Raw genomic sequence first — 17,060 nt, 5'->3', positions numbered from 1 at the left:
TAGCTAGGGACAATGGCAATAATACATTCTCCCAAAGGTTGGATCAGGTTTGTTAGCCTAGTTTGTATCATACTAATATTTGGTGCTTTGAGCATCAATTTGGGTCTGTACTAAATGCACAAACTGCTTTACAAGCTGGTGCAGTTTAAGGGACACTGAGTCAGCTGCATTCAGCTCCCCCTTGCTTCTAGAAAGCGACCTACAGCAGAATGTAGCGGAGAGTGGAAGTGGTCATCAAGGCGCCGGAAGTACCCAATGTTCCGACGAATTTGTTTTGAATGAGGAATTCTGGCTGATTCATTGTAGCAAGCTAGACTTCAATAGTTATCACACGCGACTATTCTTTACAACATTTTTACAGATTGAATAGGTAAAATCGCACTCCCACAAATGTTTGTCACTACCATAGAAGAAAATAATCCACGCCGAAGAAGTTGCTATCTAGTTAGTTCGGGTTTTCGACTCTCGTGCAATGAAAGAGCTAACGTTAGCTAGCTAACTGTCGCTATGCTAACGTTACCGCTAGCAAGCGAGCTAAGGCAGTTTATCTGGTTAACGTTAGCAAACTTAGTCAAACATGTTGGTTAGTTGACAGGGACCACTCTTTATTAAGAATTTGTTATACCGCGTTTTAACATTTGTTTTATTTGTTCTGGTAGATAACATTACCTTGATTAGCCAACTACCTATAATATGTAACGTTAGCTAACGTTAACTGTCAACGTCGTTAGTTAGCGTAGTCACTTGACTGTCATTATCAAGAATTTGTGATGAGAAAATTTAATGTATCTAGTTATATAATAGTCCGGAAAAATAGCTAGATGGTACTGTCTGAAAGCAGACGTTCCAGATTAATCAGGAAAATCAGCTAGCTACCTGTGAAAAAGATGGGGTTGTCACAAAATCATATTGTCTGAGAGCTAACGTTAACTGGCAAACTATGCCATCATGTCATTCCATCCTGCTCTTTTTACTGCCTTTTGGTTAAATAGATTAACAACTGTTTTGTAGTTTACTATCTATATCTTGTTTAGAAAGTAATCGGGTTGAAGATGATAAATAGGGTTGACGTTCATTGCTGTTTATTTCCCTCAACAGAAATGGATAGGCTGCTGAGGCTTGGAGGAGGAATGCCCGGACTGGGTCAGGTGTGTTTTCAGCCATGACTTATCTGTCGCTATGGAATGCCTTTAGACCTTGTCTCATTAATTCAATAATGAATCAGAGCTCTAATATTGGGCTATAACTATCCTAGCTATATATCTACAACACCTATCTTATCCCTGATCACCAAACAGGGAGTGATTCTGACTTGAGATGGGTGGAATAGGCAGGCACAGCTCTGCTGTCTTAAATATTGTAAGTATTAGTCTGTTGCCCTATAGCCCACAAAATCAGGTTAAGAGTTAGTGTTATAAAAATGTCCTACTTATATATATTTTTATTTAACCTTTATTAGGCAAGTTAGTTGAGAACACATTTTTATTTACAATGACTGCTTACCCAGGCCAAACCCGGGTGACGCTGGGCCAATTGTGCGCCGTCCTATGGGACTCCCAATCACTACCGGATGTGATACAGTCTGGATTCGAACCAGGGAATGGTTGTAGTGATGGATCTTGCACTGAGATGCAGAGCCTTAGACCACTGCGCCACTCGGGAGCCAATTGCCTCACTCAATAACCTCTGCAAAGTTGAATAGTTTTCCTAGCTATAGCCTATTAGCTCTAAACATTATTTTTCATGTGAACTGGATAGTGAGAATAGATTAAGGCATTCTGTTCAATATGTATTAACAAATTCTAAGTAGCCTAATCGAAAGTAAAGAATTATGGTGTAGGCTGACTAACCACTGCAGTGTCTCCCTTGCGCTATTATCGAGCATGCTTTGTTGGAACATGTTTTTAGAGTAGTGTAGCCCTGCCCAATCAAAAGGGCCTGGGGCGCTCTTTGGTGAGAGAAATAAAAAGAGCCCACTTTGTTGTGTTCGTAGTGGCCAAGCCTTGCAAGGCGAGGCCAATGAGGAGCTTGCTCCCGACTGGCGTTGAATTTGCCAATTAACACCTCCAGTAAGTGGCTGCCTTGGCACCCTACAGAGGTGTTAAAAATAGGGGGGGTGTCTTCTTTTAACCTCTTCCTCTCTGACATGCAGGGTTTCAGATCACCGTTTAAATTACAATATTACTTTCAGGATATTGAACATAACTGAGTGTACAAAACATTAGGAACACCTGCTCTTTCCATGTCAGACTGACCAAGTGAAAGCTATGATCCCTAATTGATGTGACTTGCTAAATCCACTTCAATCAGTGTAGATGAAGGGGATGAGACGGGTTAAATAAGGATTTTTAAGCCTTGAGACATGGATTGTGGATGTGTGCCATTGAGGGTGAATGGGCAAGACAAAAGATTTAAGTGCTTTTGAATGGGGTATGGTAGTAGGTGCCAGATACACCGTTTTGAGTGTCAAGAACTGCAATGCTGCTGGGTTTTTCACTGGCTAGTGGCTAGGCTTACGTCAAATTGAAGGTGGTGTTTATTGTCAACAAAATATGTTACAGGTAGACAAAACGATATGACGTAGAAGCATAAAGTAAACAGCATAGTTGGTCAATTTCTGCAACAACTAAGAGCGTTGAAGCACGAGGCTCAACTTCCCCGTGGTCATGCACAGACACTGTGAAAGCGAAGTCTTGCATCTCGCTCATCTCAATATCTGAGTCTACCTTTAAACAATGATCATCAGTTTGTCAATAATAAAATACTAATATATCATAAACTGCAGTGAAGCTGTATTTTGTCATCCTAACCACCTCTGTGTGATAGTAAACTATAGCCTGAAAGCTGTTATTTTCCCCTCAGGGCCCACCTACAGACGCCCCCGCCGTAGACACTGCAGAGCAGGTGTACATCTCCTCACTGGCACTGCTCAAGGTAAGAAGGAAATCAACAGTAGTTGCCATTTATAATTTATACCAACTCGTTACGTGTGTCCATGGCAGTCGTCTACGTCGCACCATGTATTTCCATCTCCTTCAGATGCTGAAGCACGGGCGTGCCGGTGTGCCCATGGAGGTCATGGGTTTGATGCTGGGCGAGTTTGTGGACGACTACACTGTGCGAGTGATTGATGTGTTCGCCATGCCGCAGTCAGGAACTGTACGTTTTCCCAGCCATTTCCACTAACAGACCTCGCAGGACAATGTTGATGTAACTCTATAGTTATGCATGTGACGTTTTCTCCACCGGTGTTTGCGTAATAGCACTTCTCTCTCCAATAGGGTGTCAGTGTGGAGGCCGTGGACCCCGTCTTCCAAGCTAAAATGTTGGATATGCTTAAGCAGACTGGCAGGTAAATGCATACGGACTTATTAATACAAAACTGGTTAGTTAGTACGCCACTTGGTTTGGCATAGAATCTCCAGGACAAAGTCACACAGATGCTCTACACTCCAGGATACACTTAAAAACTGAAAAATGTCATTTGTAACAATAAAACAAAGAAATGTGTAAAATAGACACAAAGAAAGGCATCTGTGCAGTAATAGTGTTGAACTAAAATAATTGAGGTGGTTGTGCGGTGGCTCCTCCAACTAGACCAGAGATGGTGGTGGGCTGGTACCACAGTCACCCCGGATTTGGCTGCTGGCTGTCAGGCGTTGACATCAACACCCAGCAGAGTTTCGAGGCCCTGTCGGAGAGAGCCGTGGCCGTGGTGGTGGACCCCATCCAGAGCGTCAAAGGAAAGGTACGTCCAATAACCACAGGCATGCAAACTCGTCACATTTCAACGATATTCTACGTTTTGTAGGGGGGGGGGGGGCTGGGAAATTTGGGATGCAACCTGGCTGCAAAATAATGCTGTGATTATAGTTGATAAGAAGCATGTATGTTTCAATAGTGCAAATAACAACTTTGTGTGTGATAAATGTTAGCTAGCTGACGTTAGCTAGCTACATTAACATCTAAGTTGGCAAGCTAACATTACCACCCGCTTGCCTCGGCTAACTTCGCGTTGCTCGGGCTTACTTCACTTTACTGTCTGTGTGTAACAACCTACAGGAACACGTATATATATATATATATATATATATATATATATATATATATAAAATAAAATAAAGTGTTTCACCTTTATTTAACCAGGTAGGCCAGTTGAGAACAAGTTCTCATTTACAACTGCGACCTGGCCAAGATAAAGCAAAGCAGTGCGACACAAACAACAACAGTTACACATGGAATAAACAAACGTGCAGTCAATAACACAATAGAAAAGTCTATATACAGTGTGTGCAAATGAGGTAAGGTAATAAATAGGCCGTAGTGGCAATGTAATTACAATTCAGCAATTAAACACTGGAGTGATGAATGTGCAAGTAGAGATACTGGGGTGCAAAAAAAACAAAAACAATATGGGGATGAGGCAGTTGGATGGGCTATTTACAGATGGGTATGTACAAGTGCAATGATCTGTGAGCTGCTCTGACAGCTGATGTTTAAAGTTAGTGAGGGACATATGAGTCTCCAGCTTCAGTGATTTATTTTTTTTGCAATTCGTTCCAGTCATTGGCAGCAGAGAACTGGAAGGAAAGGTGGCAAAAAGATGAATTGGCTTTGGGGGTAACCAGTGAAATATACCTGCTGGAGCGCGTGCTACCGGTGGGTGCTGCTTTGGTGACTAGTGAGCTAAGGCGGGGCTTTACCTAGCAAAGACTTAAAGATGACCTGGAGCCAGTGGGTTTGGTGACGAATATGAAGCGAGGGCCAGGTCGCAGTTGTAGGTAGTATATAGGGCTTTGGTGGTGGGTAGTATAAACAGGTCACATTGGTGTGTAGTATATGGGGCTTTGGTGACAAAACGGATGGCACTGTGATAGACTACATCCAATTTGCTGAGTAGAGTGTTGGAGGCTATTTTGTAAATGACATAGCTGAAGTCAAGGATCATTAGGATAGTCAGTTTGACCAGGGTATGTTTGGCAGCATGAGTGAAGGATCCTTTGTTGCGAAATAAGAAGCCGATTCAAGATTTAATTTTGGATTAGATGCTTAATGTAAGTCTGGAAGGAGAGTTTACAGTATAACCAGACCCCAAGGTATTTGTAGTTGTCCACATATTCTAAGTCAGAACCGTGCAGAGTAGTGATGCTGAACGGGCGGGCAGGTGTGGGCAGCGATCGGTTGAAGAGCATGCGTTTAGTTTTACTTGCATTCAAGAACAGTTGGAGGCCACAGAAGGAGAGTTGTATGGCATTGAAACTCATCTGGAGTTTAGTTAACACAGTGTCCAAAGAAGGGCCAGAAGTATACAGAATGGTGTTGTCTGCGTAGAGGTGGATCACAGAATCACCAGTAGCAAGAGAGACATCATTGATGTATACAGAGAAGAGAGTCGGCCCGAGGTTTGAACCCTGTGGCACCCCCATAGAGACTGACAGAGGTCCGGACAACAGGCCCTCCGATTTGACACACTGAACTCTGTCTGAGAAGTAGTTGGTGAGGCAGTCATTTGAGAAACCAAGGCTGTTGAGTCTGCCAATAAGAATGTGGTGATTGACAGTCGAATGCCTTGGCCAGGTCTTCTGAATACAGCTGCACAGTAATGTCTCTTATCGATGGTGGTTATGAAATCGTTTAGTACCTTGAGCGTGGCTGAGGTGCACCCATGACCAGCTCGGAAACCAGATTGCATAGCAGCAAAGGTATGGTGGGATTCGAAATGGTCGGTGATCTGTTTGTTTACTTGACTTTCTAAGACCTTAGAAAGGCAGGGTAGGATAGATATAGGTCTGTAACAGTTTGGGTCTAGAGTGTCTCCCCCTTTGAAGAGGGTGATGACCGCAGCAGCTTTCCAATCTTTGGGGATCTCAGATGACTCGAGAGGTTGAACAGGTTAGTAATAGGGGTTGCAACAATTGCGGCGGATAATTTTAGAGAGGGTCCAGATTGTCTAGCCCAGCTGATTTGTAGGGGTCCAGATTTTGCCGCTCTTTCAGAACATCAGCTATCTGGATTTGGGTGAAGGAGAAATGGGGGAGGCTTCGGCAAGTTGCTGTGGGGGGTGCAGAGCTGTTGACTGGGGTAGGGGTAGGCAGGTGGAAAGCATGGCCAGCCGTAGAAAAATGCTTATTGAAATTCTCAATTATTGTGGATTTATCGGTGGTGACAGTGTTTCCTAGTCTCAGTGCAGTGGGAAGCTGGGAGAAGGTGCTCTTATTCTCTATGGACTTTACAGTGTGGCAGAACTTTTTTGAGTTTGTGCTACAGGATGTACATTTCTGTTTGACAAAGCTAGCCTTCGCTTTCCTAACTGACTGTGTATATTGGTTCCAAACTTCCTGAAAAGTTGCATATCGCGGGGGCTATCCGCTACAAGACCATGGTGCTTGCCTACGGAGCTGTGAGGGGAACGGCACCTCCGTACCTTCAGGCTCTGATCAGGCCCTACACCCAAACAAGGGCACTGCGTTCATCCACCTCTGGCCTGCTCGCCTCCCTACCTCTGAGGAAGTACAGTTCCCGCTCAGCCCAGTCAAAACTGTTCGCTGCTCTGGCACCCCAATGGTGGAACAAACTCCCTCACAACGCCAGGTCAGCGGAGTCAATCACCACCTTCCGGAGACACCTGAAACCCCACCTCTTTAAGGAATACCTAGGATAGGATAAAGTAATCCTCCTAACCCCCCCCTCCCCCTTAAAAGAGTTAGATGCACTATTGTAAAGTGGTTGTTCCACTGGATATCATAAGGTGAATGCACCAATTTGTAAGTCGCTCTGGATAAGAGCGTCTGCTAAATGACTTAAATGTAAATGTAATATCGCGGGGGCTATTCGATGCTAATGCAGTCCGCCACAGGATGTTTTTGTGCTGGTCAAGGGCAGTCAGGTCTGGAGTGAACCAAGGCCTATATCTGTTCCTGGTTCTACATTTTTTTGAATGGGGCATGCTTATTTAAGATGGTGAGGAAAGCACTTTTATAGAATAACCAGGCATCCTCTACTGACAATTAGGTCAATATCCTTCCAGGATACCTGGGCCAGGTCGATTAGAAAGGCCTGCTCGCTGAAGTGTTTTAGGGAGCGTTTGACCGCAGACCCATTACGGACGCAGGCAATGAGGCAGTGATCGCAGAAGACAGCATGAGGTGTATTTAGAGGGCAGGTTAGTCAGGATGATATCTATGAGGGTGCCCGTGTTTACAGATTTGGGGTTGTACCTGGTAGGTTCATTGATAATTTGTGTGAGATTGAGGGCATCTAGCTTAGATTGTAGGACGGCCAGGGTGTTAAGCATATCCCAGTTTAGGTCACCTAACCGTACGAGCTCTGAAGATAAATGGGGGGCAATCAATTCACATATGGTGTCCAGGGCACAGCTGGGTGCTGAAGGTGGTCTAGAACAAGCGGCAACGGTGAGAGACTTGTTTCTGGAAAGGTGGATTTTTAAAAGTAGAAGCTCGAATTGTTTGGGTACAGACCTGGATAGTAAGACAGAACTCTGCAGGCTATCTCTGCAGTAGATTGCAACACCGCCCCCTTTGGCAGTTCTATCTTGTCAGAGAATGTTATAGTTAGGGATGGAGATTTCAGGATTTTTGGTGGTCTTCCTAAGCCAGGATTCAGACACGGCTCTGACACCCGGGTTGGCAGAGTGTGCTAAAGCAGTGAATACAACAAACTTAGGGAGGAGGCTTCTAATGTTAACAAGCATGATACCAAGGCTTTTATGGTTACGGAAGTCAACAAATGAGAGCGCCTGGGGAATGGGAGTGGAGCTAGGTGCTGCAGGGCCTGGGTTAACCTCTACATCACCAGAGGAACAGAGGAGGATAAGGGTACGGCTGAAGACTATAAGAACTGGTCGTCTAGTGCGTTCAGAACATAGAGTAAAAGGAGCAGGTTTCTGGGCGCGGAAGAATAGATTCAAGGCATAATGTACAGACAAGGGTATGGTAGGATGTGAATACAGTGGAGGTAAACCTAGGCATTGAGTGACGATGAGAGGTTTTGTCTCTGGAGACACCATTTAAACCAGGTGAGGTCACTGCATGTGTGGGAGGTGGAACAAGAGGGCTAGCTAAGGAATATTGAGCAGGGCTGGAGGCTCTACTGTGAAATAAGACAATCACTAACCAAAACAGCAATGGACAGTGCATATCGACATTAGGGAGAGGCATGCGTAGCTGAGTGATCATAGGGTCCAGTGAGTAGCGAGGCAGGCTGGAGATACAGCGTTGGAGGAAGCGAGGGAGTAGCTTGGATGCTTTATTACTAAACCCAGCATGGTAGCACAGGCAGGTAGCTGCACAACAGTGTATGTAGGGCGCGTGATGTGCCAATACTCTTAACAATGAATAATGGTGTATGTTTTCATATCGAAATGAATAACTGAGCACAGAATGCATCCTACAAATAGAATATCAGATGTCAGATGTCATATCAGAATGAGTGCTTCATCCAGTATCACTTGTGACTGTTGTGAGCAGCCAGCTCCATTCCTAACCAGCCGATAGCCTACTCAGCTGCTTCTCTCCCGCCATACTTTCTGCGCATCTCCATCAGTTTTAAAATGTAATTTAGCTGTGATAGAGAGCTGACAGTGATGGAGTTTGTTACATTTGCTTAGTTATTGAAGTGGCTCACGAAGTGGATAGTATCTTTTCATTTCACCTGTAAGAGCAAGCAGGCCAGTCTGACTAGGCTTTGCTGTCACGCAGCTTCTGAGTGCCACTGCCATAGTGGGGGAAAAAAGAGGACAGTGACAGTCCTACTTGCGCCTTTCATCACTGAAAACCGTGAGATTCTAGGCCAATCCACTCAAAAGTTATACCCCATATTGCCCAAAGATACTTTCTCCCATTTCTACCATGAATTAGCGCACATTTTATATAATTTTGTCTACAAGGGGTTGGTTAAAACAAGCATTGTGATTGGTTGGGACGCTTTCTAAGCAATACTAAAAAACGGTTTATCACGGGGAAGTCTGACAAGTTAAATTCTCAATAAGACAGTGGAGATCAAATTTCTATATTGATATAATGTGGCGCAGCGGTCTAAGGCACCGCATCGCTGTGATAGAGGCGTCACTACAGACCCAGGTTCGATCCTGGGGTGTATCACTTCTGGCCGTGATTGGGAGTCCCATAGGGCGGTGCACAATTGGCCCAGCATCGTTAGGGGAGGGTTTGGCCAGGGGGATTTACTTGGCTCCTCGCACTCTAGCGACCTTGAGGGCGGGCCGGCACCTGCAGACTGACCACGTCCTCAGTTGGATGGTGTATCCTCTGACACATTGGTGTGGCTGGCTTCCGGGTTGAGCGGCGGGTGTTAAGAAGCTCGGTTTGGCGGGTCCTGTTTCTGAGGACGCATGACTCGACCTTTCGCCTCCCAAGCACGTTGGGAAGTTGCAGCGATGAGTCAAGATCGAAAAGAGGGGGTAAAAATATAATACCCCAAAAAAAACGAGGCGGACTGCAACGTTTGTACTAACCCCCGTTGTTGCAAACCAAATGTTAGGCTACAAGCAAAGGGAAATAATTTCAATAAGCCAGTTCATTACCTTGACTGTAGAAGGCATCTAGACATTATTTCTACCATTTGGTTTGCAACAACTGATGGAATGAACGGCCAGCCGGCTTGGCTAGCAACCATAGATGTGTCGGGACTAGGCCTATATTTTAGTTAGGGATGAAATAGTAGCCTATGAATTCATTTATAAAAGTTTTGTTTTTTTATTTAATTGGTAACCCGTTGTGCAGAGCAACTTTCAACATGACTGCTGATCTACGGTACTCTGCCTCGTACCTATAACCAAGGCACAGCGGTGCTAAAAAAGTAGTTCAACACACCCTCTCGTCTACGTACAATTTCTTTAACCATGACGCGGGCGGTTTTAAACTACTCACGGGCCCTAGTGTTTGGTTTGATAACGAACCAAAAACTAAACCTTGTTTAGTGATGTTACCTGGCTAGCTAGCAGGGTACCTTGGCTATGCACATTTGGATGGCACTGGAAACAGGGATAGATGGCCTACTCAAAGAGATGATTCAACAGTAGGATTCCCGATCAATGTAAATCAAATCTGAATCAAAAATCTGTCTCTTTTTCTGGTGTTCCTTAAATTGGAACTGACGGCGTTTTAGCAACATAAGTCTTATTACAATCTGATCATATACACCCCCAGGAAGAATATAACACCATTGCTTTACATTTTCTGACAAGCGAGCGCTTAGATATGGTTGTTTTCATAAATTCATAGAATGTTTGCGAGTGAAGTATAGTCATGTATGGCATTTGTGAAAAGTGGGAAAGGGGCCGTGCGTTTGGATAATTATTAGACGCTGCAGTAAATACAATCAGAGTTACCGTAGGCCTATATGCAAATAAGCCATTTGCCACCCGTCATTCAATTTGAACTGGACTGTGTTTTACCAGGCAGTAGCAACAGCGTGACTTTATATCATTAGAACGCATTTGCCAAAAGCCATAAAATACACCTGAATGGATTTCTGTAAATACCACGGGAGTCCTCTTACATTTGGGAACTTCAGTCCTACTGATCAAACAACCATAAAAAGGTAGGCTCTCTCACTCCGTTGCCTATGCACATCAACAACAATAAGATCAACAACTAGCTAGCCAGAATGTGATGCGCTAAAATCTAACGAGGGAACATTAGAGAAACCCTCTCAAACTTTTTCAGCTAGTTGGCCGTCTCAATTGCACTGATAAATGATGGGGAATATTAGCCTGCTCATCCTTCTGCAGCTTGCCTGCCAATGCATGCTTGTTCCAACTCACGTTTTGACAACTGAATGGGAACTTGCCTGCCCGCCAATTTGATCAATGCCAAATGTATACAAACGGAACTAAGCGATATGCTAACTGTGGATGTTGTTCAAATTCAACATAGCTAGATAGCAAAGCGATTCACATTTCTTGCGGACTGCAGTAATGTCCACAGAGCTGTTGCCAGAGAATTGAATGGTCATTTCTCTACCATAAGCCGCCTCCAACGAATTTGGTAGTACGTCCAGTTGGCCTTACAACCGCAGACCACGTGTATGGCGTTGTGTGGGTGAGCGGTTTGCTGATCTCAACGTTGTGAACACAGTGCCACATTAGACCCTAATCTAGGGATTTCACATGACTGAGAATACAGATATGCATCTGGTCACAGATACCGTTAAAAAATAGTAAGGGTGTTGATCAGAAGACAGTCAGTATCTGGTGTGACCACCATTTGCTTCATGCAGCCCGACACATCTCCTTCGCGTAGAGTTGATCAGGCTGTTGATTGTGGCCTGTGGAATGTTGGCGGGAACTGGAACACGCCGTCGTACACGTCGATTCAGAGCGTCCTAAACATGCTCAATGGGTGACATGTCTGGTGAGTATGCAGACCATGGAAGAACTGGGACATTTTCAGCTTCCAGGAATTGTGTACAGATCCTTACAACATGGGGATGTGTATTATTATGCTGAAACGTGATGTGATGGTGGCAGATGAGTGGCGCGACAGTGTAGTTTGATTATATTGACATTCCCAGCCTTAGTTACAGTCGTCAGTTTTTGTTAAAAATATTCAGTCACTGAATATAACTGGCCAGTTTTGATTTACAACCTGCTAGCAATATTTTTGGGGTGTTGATCAGAAGACAGTCAGTATCTAGCAATATTTCAGACTAGCAATATTTTTTGGACTACCAAGAAATGTATTGGGGAATTATATGAATCATCCATTGAACTGCATCCATCTATTCTGCCAATAATGCCTTACTGTACGACATGGAATTCTGAGTCAAATATAACCTATTTTTTAAAAGTCTTATAAAGCTGGTTTTTAAGCATAAACTGGGAGTTTTATATTTTTCATATTATGGTTGTCTGTTTGTTTCATATCTGCAAAGTAGTTCAAACGCTGTCAGTTTCACTTTAAATTCTGTTTGGTGCCTAACATTTGGTGTGTGTGTGTGAGAGAGAAGGTGTGAGTGTAGGCTATGTGTGTAAAGTTGTCTGAAGAGTAGGCTAAAGATGGTTTCATATAGGCCTAGTGTTTCTTCCCCTTACTGCCACAATGTAAATGCAGATAATTATGCAGTTGTATTCCTAACTACATTCCTCCTGCCCGATCACAGGTAGGCCTTTGGGTATGAGCAAATCAGCTATTTTCTGCAGTAGCCTTTTCTATTATACAGTCAAAAAGTGTGAAGCTAAATTCAATGTGATGTATTGAGTAGAGGTGTGACTTTCCGGTTTTTGTGCAGCACACGTATAGAAAATGGGAACAGGCGTTTACACAGATTTTTTGTTGTTGTTGCATGTTTCTTTTTGGGCCTTCATCAGTTTGCATCCATGAACCAGCCTGATTGTGATGGCACATACCAATGCTGTGAATGGACTGGTGATTTGATTATCTTTTTTATTCAGCAATGTTCTAATTGAATTTGTATGCAAATTGTGTGACAGGTTGACTTTCTCGTGGCTGCAAACTTCAATCCATCCAATCATAAAATCAAGTGATTGATTGATTGGGTGGAAACTCAAATCGTTAGAGATTTTAGCTAACAGCGTTCTGCCCGTGTAGGGTTGTTTACTCTTACATCTCCTGGGATTGAGATGTCTTCATCTAGAACTGATCATACACCCCCATCCCCACCACCCTCCTTTCCTTGTTATGTTTCTTTCTCTCTCTTCCACCCTCACGGGCCCCATATGGCACTTCCTCTATCTCCTCCTGCCTCTGTGCTCCGGGGAGCTGTCTATTATCACCTCCACGGAGCTGTCTGTGGGTGTGAGAGCCAATTCCATCTCAACGTGTGATCTCCGCTCAGAGGAGAGTGCACCACTAGAAATGAAAGTTAGCTCTCCAATGTTTTACATTAGAAATGGTTTCTAAGCACAGGCGATCTCATAAAAGATATTTCATTAGATTGCTATTAAGAGTAGTGTGTTGATGACCGAGGGGATGGTTTAAAACCTTTTTAGTCTTAATAATATTTTGCCACCCAAGCGTGAGAGAGAGAATATTAAAATATATACATTACATTTTTACAAACCTACAAATACCAGGGCACATTTGCTAATCCTCGTTTTGAAATATTTGTGTTTTTAGCAGGTTTCTCCCCTCTGCCTTAGAGGAAAGGGTGTCTCCCGGCCAAGTCTTGCTGGTGGAAGATGTAGCCTACTCTTGATATGCTCAGAACATGGCAGTGTCCTGCTTCCCTGTCACCTTCTCCGTCTCTCGTCACTCTGTCTGCCGCTCGGAATATCGTTGTACACAATACATTACGGTCCATTCAATGAGCAGCCTATAAAACCACATAGATTGAACATAACAATAATGCCAGTCGTTTCACGGTGATCGGGCACCTTTCCTTCGTGTGACCCACTTCCTCACAAGACACGATAACCTAGAGTTAATTTGGAGCGACGCGGGTATTAAAAGTCGAGTACTTAATCTTTGGCCGACGCAGCCAAGACCAAGTGAGAGAAAAGAGCTAAATGTGTTTTAATACACTAATTTCCTATGCTTTGTAGTAAAATGATTTCACAGTGATTTATGGACGCAGGTCTCAGGGTGACATCTAGTAAACAAGGCATGAATAAGTCAGGACTGCCATAAACCCATCATCCTCATCAATGTTTTAACATGAATGTAACCGTGAGCCACTCATCTGTCATGCTTTCACACATAACCGCAGTTGGCAGAGCCTCATAGCATGGTGGCATATCTTTGCCTTGCTATGACTATGCAATGTCTACTCACCTGAAAGGATGCAACTTAGGGCCTAGTAATAGGATGTGACTAGGGACATGAACTGCACTCAGGCATGGCCGTGGTTTCGGTGTGGTTTACACACATCTGGAGTGACAGCCTGGTTACAGCAGTTAGTGAACATCAGATCAGGGACGGTACCATCTCCCTCCGTCCCCAGTCATCTACTCTCCCTTTCACAGTATTCTCACACACTAACGTTACCCTCATGGCTTAGATCCAAAGCACAGTGTTGTACTTACTTGGCATTCTTTCAATTTTTTCGTTATATATTTTATTTTTCTGCTCAGGAATTGAATTGAAATCGACACGGACACCGTTCCTCTGCTCTCTGTGAGATAACATGTGGTTCCTTTTTGTTATTTCGGGCAGGTTGTTATCGATGCGTTCCGGCTGATCAATGCCAACATGATGGTTCTGGGACACGAGCCCAGGCAAACCACCTCCAACCTGGGGCATCTGAACAAGCCCTCCATCCAGGTAAGACCATGGCGCCATTGACCAGCACGCATCTGACCAGCTCTGTGTTTTTTAACATGCAAGTGAATGTAGAGTTTCTGTTCTTATTTCAATCATCTGTTGTCCTCCAAGGCTCTGATCCATGGATTGAACAGGCATTACTACTCCATCACCATCAACTACAGGAAAAATGAACTCGAGCAAAAGGTGTGAAAAGTTACTGAAAATCTACTATACTATGTCAAAATGACATCTTTTTTTAAGGGGAGTATAGAATATCAGAAAAAGACGAGGACTGTTGACTGTCGTAGTTGAATGAGTTAGTTATAATTACACCACTGCGTAACATTTCATAATATGCCTACTGTATGTACTCCTGCCTGAATGACAGGTGATGTCATCTTCTGTGCGACCGTTCAACATATGTACACGGTGCCTCTATCCTCTCTTGGTTGCCACATTAACATATGATCCTTGGGTGACTTTTGATCCTTGACCTCCCAGATGCTGTTGAACCTGCACAAGAAGAGCTGGATGGAGGGCCTGACCCTGCAGGACTACAGCGAGCATTGCAAGCTCAACGAGAACATCGTCAAGGAGATGCTGGAGCTGGCCAAGAACTACAACAAGGTGAGCAAGCAGGGATCAGAAGGGGAAAGTGGGAGGGCCTGGAAGTATTTTGAGACCAGTCTGCGTGGGCAAACTGCATGAGTTATCCCGGGTGGTGTTCATTAGTATTCAAATAGAATAAAATGGACTGAAACAGGGAGGGACTACCTGGACTTGTCCAATCAGAAACAATCATTTTCAAGATATAGGCATGGTGTATGGGGTGGTAGTGAGATACCTGATGGGTTGGACGATTCTATTCTCATCTCTCGTCTTGAAAAAACATAAACTAAAAACGCGGAAATCAATCAATGCACCATCATTAACACAAAGGAAAATGGAATGATTTATTATTTAAATATTGAAAGTGAGCGGTCTGGCCAGGTGTGATGCATCTGATGTTTGTATGATTGTATGTTCTGTGTTTCTTATAAGGTCAAATCAAATAAACCACACTTTTTCATATTCTGTTGCAAAATGTTTTTTACTTTACATAATGAACAAGACCCAGCTTTAAATGTTAACGTCTGAGTGAGAATCAATGTCCCTGTGTTCTATCCCAGGCTGTCGAAGAAGAGGATAAGATGACCCCTGAGCAGCTGGCCATCAAGAACGTTGGAAAGCAGGTATCCGTCCTCGCTGTAACCTGAATGCAACATCTGTTTTGCGATCATCATAAATGACCATTCCTTAACCTGTTAACTGCGTTCTTCTCGCAGGATCCCAAGAGGCACCTGGAGGAGCACGTCGACGTCCTGATGACGTCCAACATTGTTCAGTGCCTAGCCGCCATGTTGGATACTGTGGTCTTTCAGTGAAGCCTCCCCTCCCCCAGCATTTAACTGTTCATATTCTAACTCTTTGTTTTGTTTTATAAAAAATAAATGTGTATGAAAGGTAGACCGTGGACTTGTATCTATAATATACAGAACAGCAGCATGGGGGACGTGTTTCGGTTCGACTGGTTGGTCTCAGATGGGTCTGAGAGAAAGTTTTGGTCCATTTATACAGAATGGCTGCATCTGAAATGGCACACTAATCCTTATGTAGTTCCCTGGGTCCTGGTCAAATGTATTGTATGTGCAGTTGAAGTCAGAAGTTTACATACACTTAGGTTGGAGTCATTAAAACCTGTTTTTCAACCACTCCACAAATTTCTTGTTAACAAACTTTTTTTGGCAAGTCGGTCAGGACATCGGCTTTGTGTATGACGCAAGTAATTTTTCCAACAATTGTTTACAGATTATTTCACTTATCATTCACTGGTTCACAATTCCAGTGGGTCAGAAGTTTACATGCTCTAAGTTGACTGTGCCTTTAAACAGCTTGGAAAACTCTTTCTTTGCTTGACATCATGGGAAAATCAAAAGAAATCAGCCAAGACCTCAAAAAAATATTGTAGACCTCCGCAAGTCTGATTCATCCTTGGGAGCAATTTCCAAATGCCTGAAGGTACCACATTCATCTGTACAAACAATAGTATGCAAGTATAAACACCATGGGACCACGCAGCCGTCATACCGCTCAGGAAGGAGACGCGTTCTGTGTCCTAGAGATGAACGTACTTTGGAACTGAAAAAGTGTGCGAGCAACCAAATACTAATTGAGTGTATGTAAACTTCTGACCCACTGGGAATGTGATGAAAGAAATAAAAGATTAAATAAATAATTCTCTACTATTATTCTGACATTTCACATAAAAATAAAGTGGTGATCTTAACTGACCTAAGATGGAATTTTTAGTAGAATTAAGTGTCAGGAATTGTGAAAAACTAAGTTTAAATGTATTTGGCTGAGGTGTATGTAAACTTCCGACTTCAACTGTATATAGTGAATAGGTGCCACTTCCGACACACCCTGTGAATCTTGCCTAGCTGCCAGCTGTCACTAGCTGTCATTTTTCAATTAGTTATGCCATAGTTGATGACACTTCTGACACTCCTTGAAGCATTGTTTTCCAATAACATTAAAATGACCCTCCCCATTTGATGTGAGGTGATGCCCACTTTCAAGATTTAGTAATATTTCCTGATTTAAAAAAAGTTTAATGATGAAATATGAATGTTGTCATTAACTATAAACATGTTTAAATATATAATATACCTGCCACATGGTACTAGAGGTATAAAAACAGCAGTATTTAGTTCCAGTCCAGCAAAACGAACATGATCAGAGAGATTTCTATAACTGTTAGAAATATAACTGTTTGTACAG

The 17,060-nt window shown here is 43.3% G+C and overlaps 1 protein-coding gene across 1 annotated transcript; it reads left to right on the top strand.

Moving 5' to 3' along the window:
* The first annotated feature begins 255 nt into the window (after positions 1 to 255).
* Positions 256 to 15,746, top strand: LOC111970873 (26S proteasome non-ATPase regulatory subunit 14). Its single transcript, XM_023997604.1, has 11 exons — positions 256 to 370; positions 1,099 to 1,148; positions 2,863 to 2,934; positions 3,040 to 3,159; positions 3,282 to 3,352; positions 3,598 to 3,748; positions 14,151 to 14,258; positions 14,370 to 14,444; positions 14,742 to 14,867; positions 15,410 to 15,472; positions 15,566 to 15,746. The coding sequence occupies exons 2-11, from the start codon at positions 1,101 to 1,103 to the stop codon at positions 15,662 to 15,664; spliced, it is 933 nt and encodes a 310-aa protein (XP_023853372.1). The 5' UTR covers positions 256 to 370; positions 1,099 to 1,100; the 3' UTR covers positions 15,665 to 15,746.
* Positions 15,747 to 17,060: the final 1,314 nt, after the last annotated feature.

Source organism: Salvelinus sp. IW2-2015, linkage group LG12 (assembly GCF_002910315.2).
Source record: "Salvelinus sp. IW2-2015 linkage group LG12, ASM291031v2, whole genome shotgun sequence".
In the NCBI taxonomy this organism is placed as follows: Eukaryota; Metazoa; Chordata; class Actinopteri; order Salmoniformes; family Salmonidae; genus Salvelinus; species Salvelinus sp. IW2-2015.
Note: the sequence above shows the minus strand (reverse complement) of the source record. Positions and strands in the feature narration are given on the sequence as shown.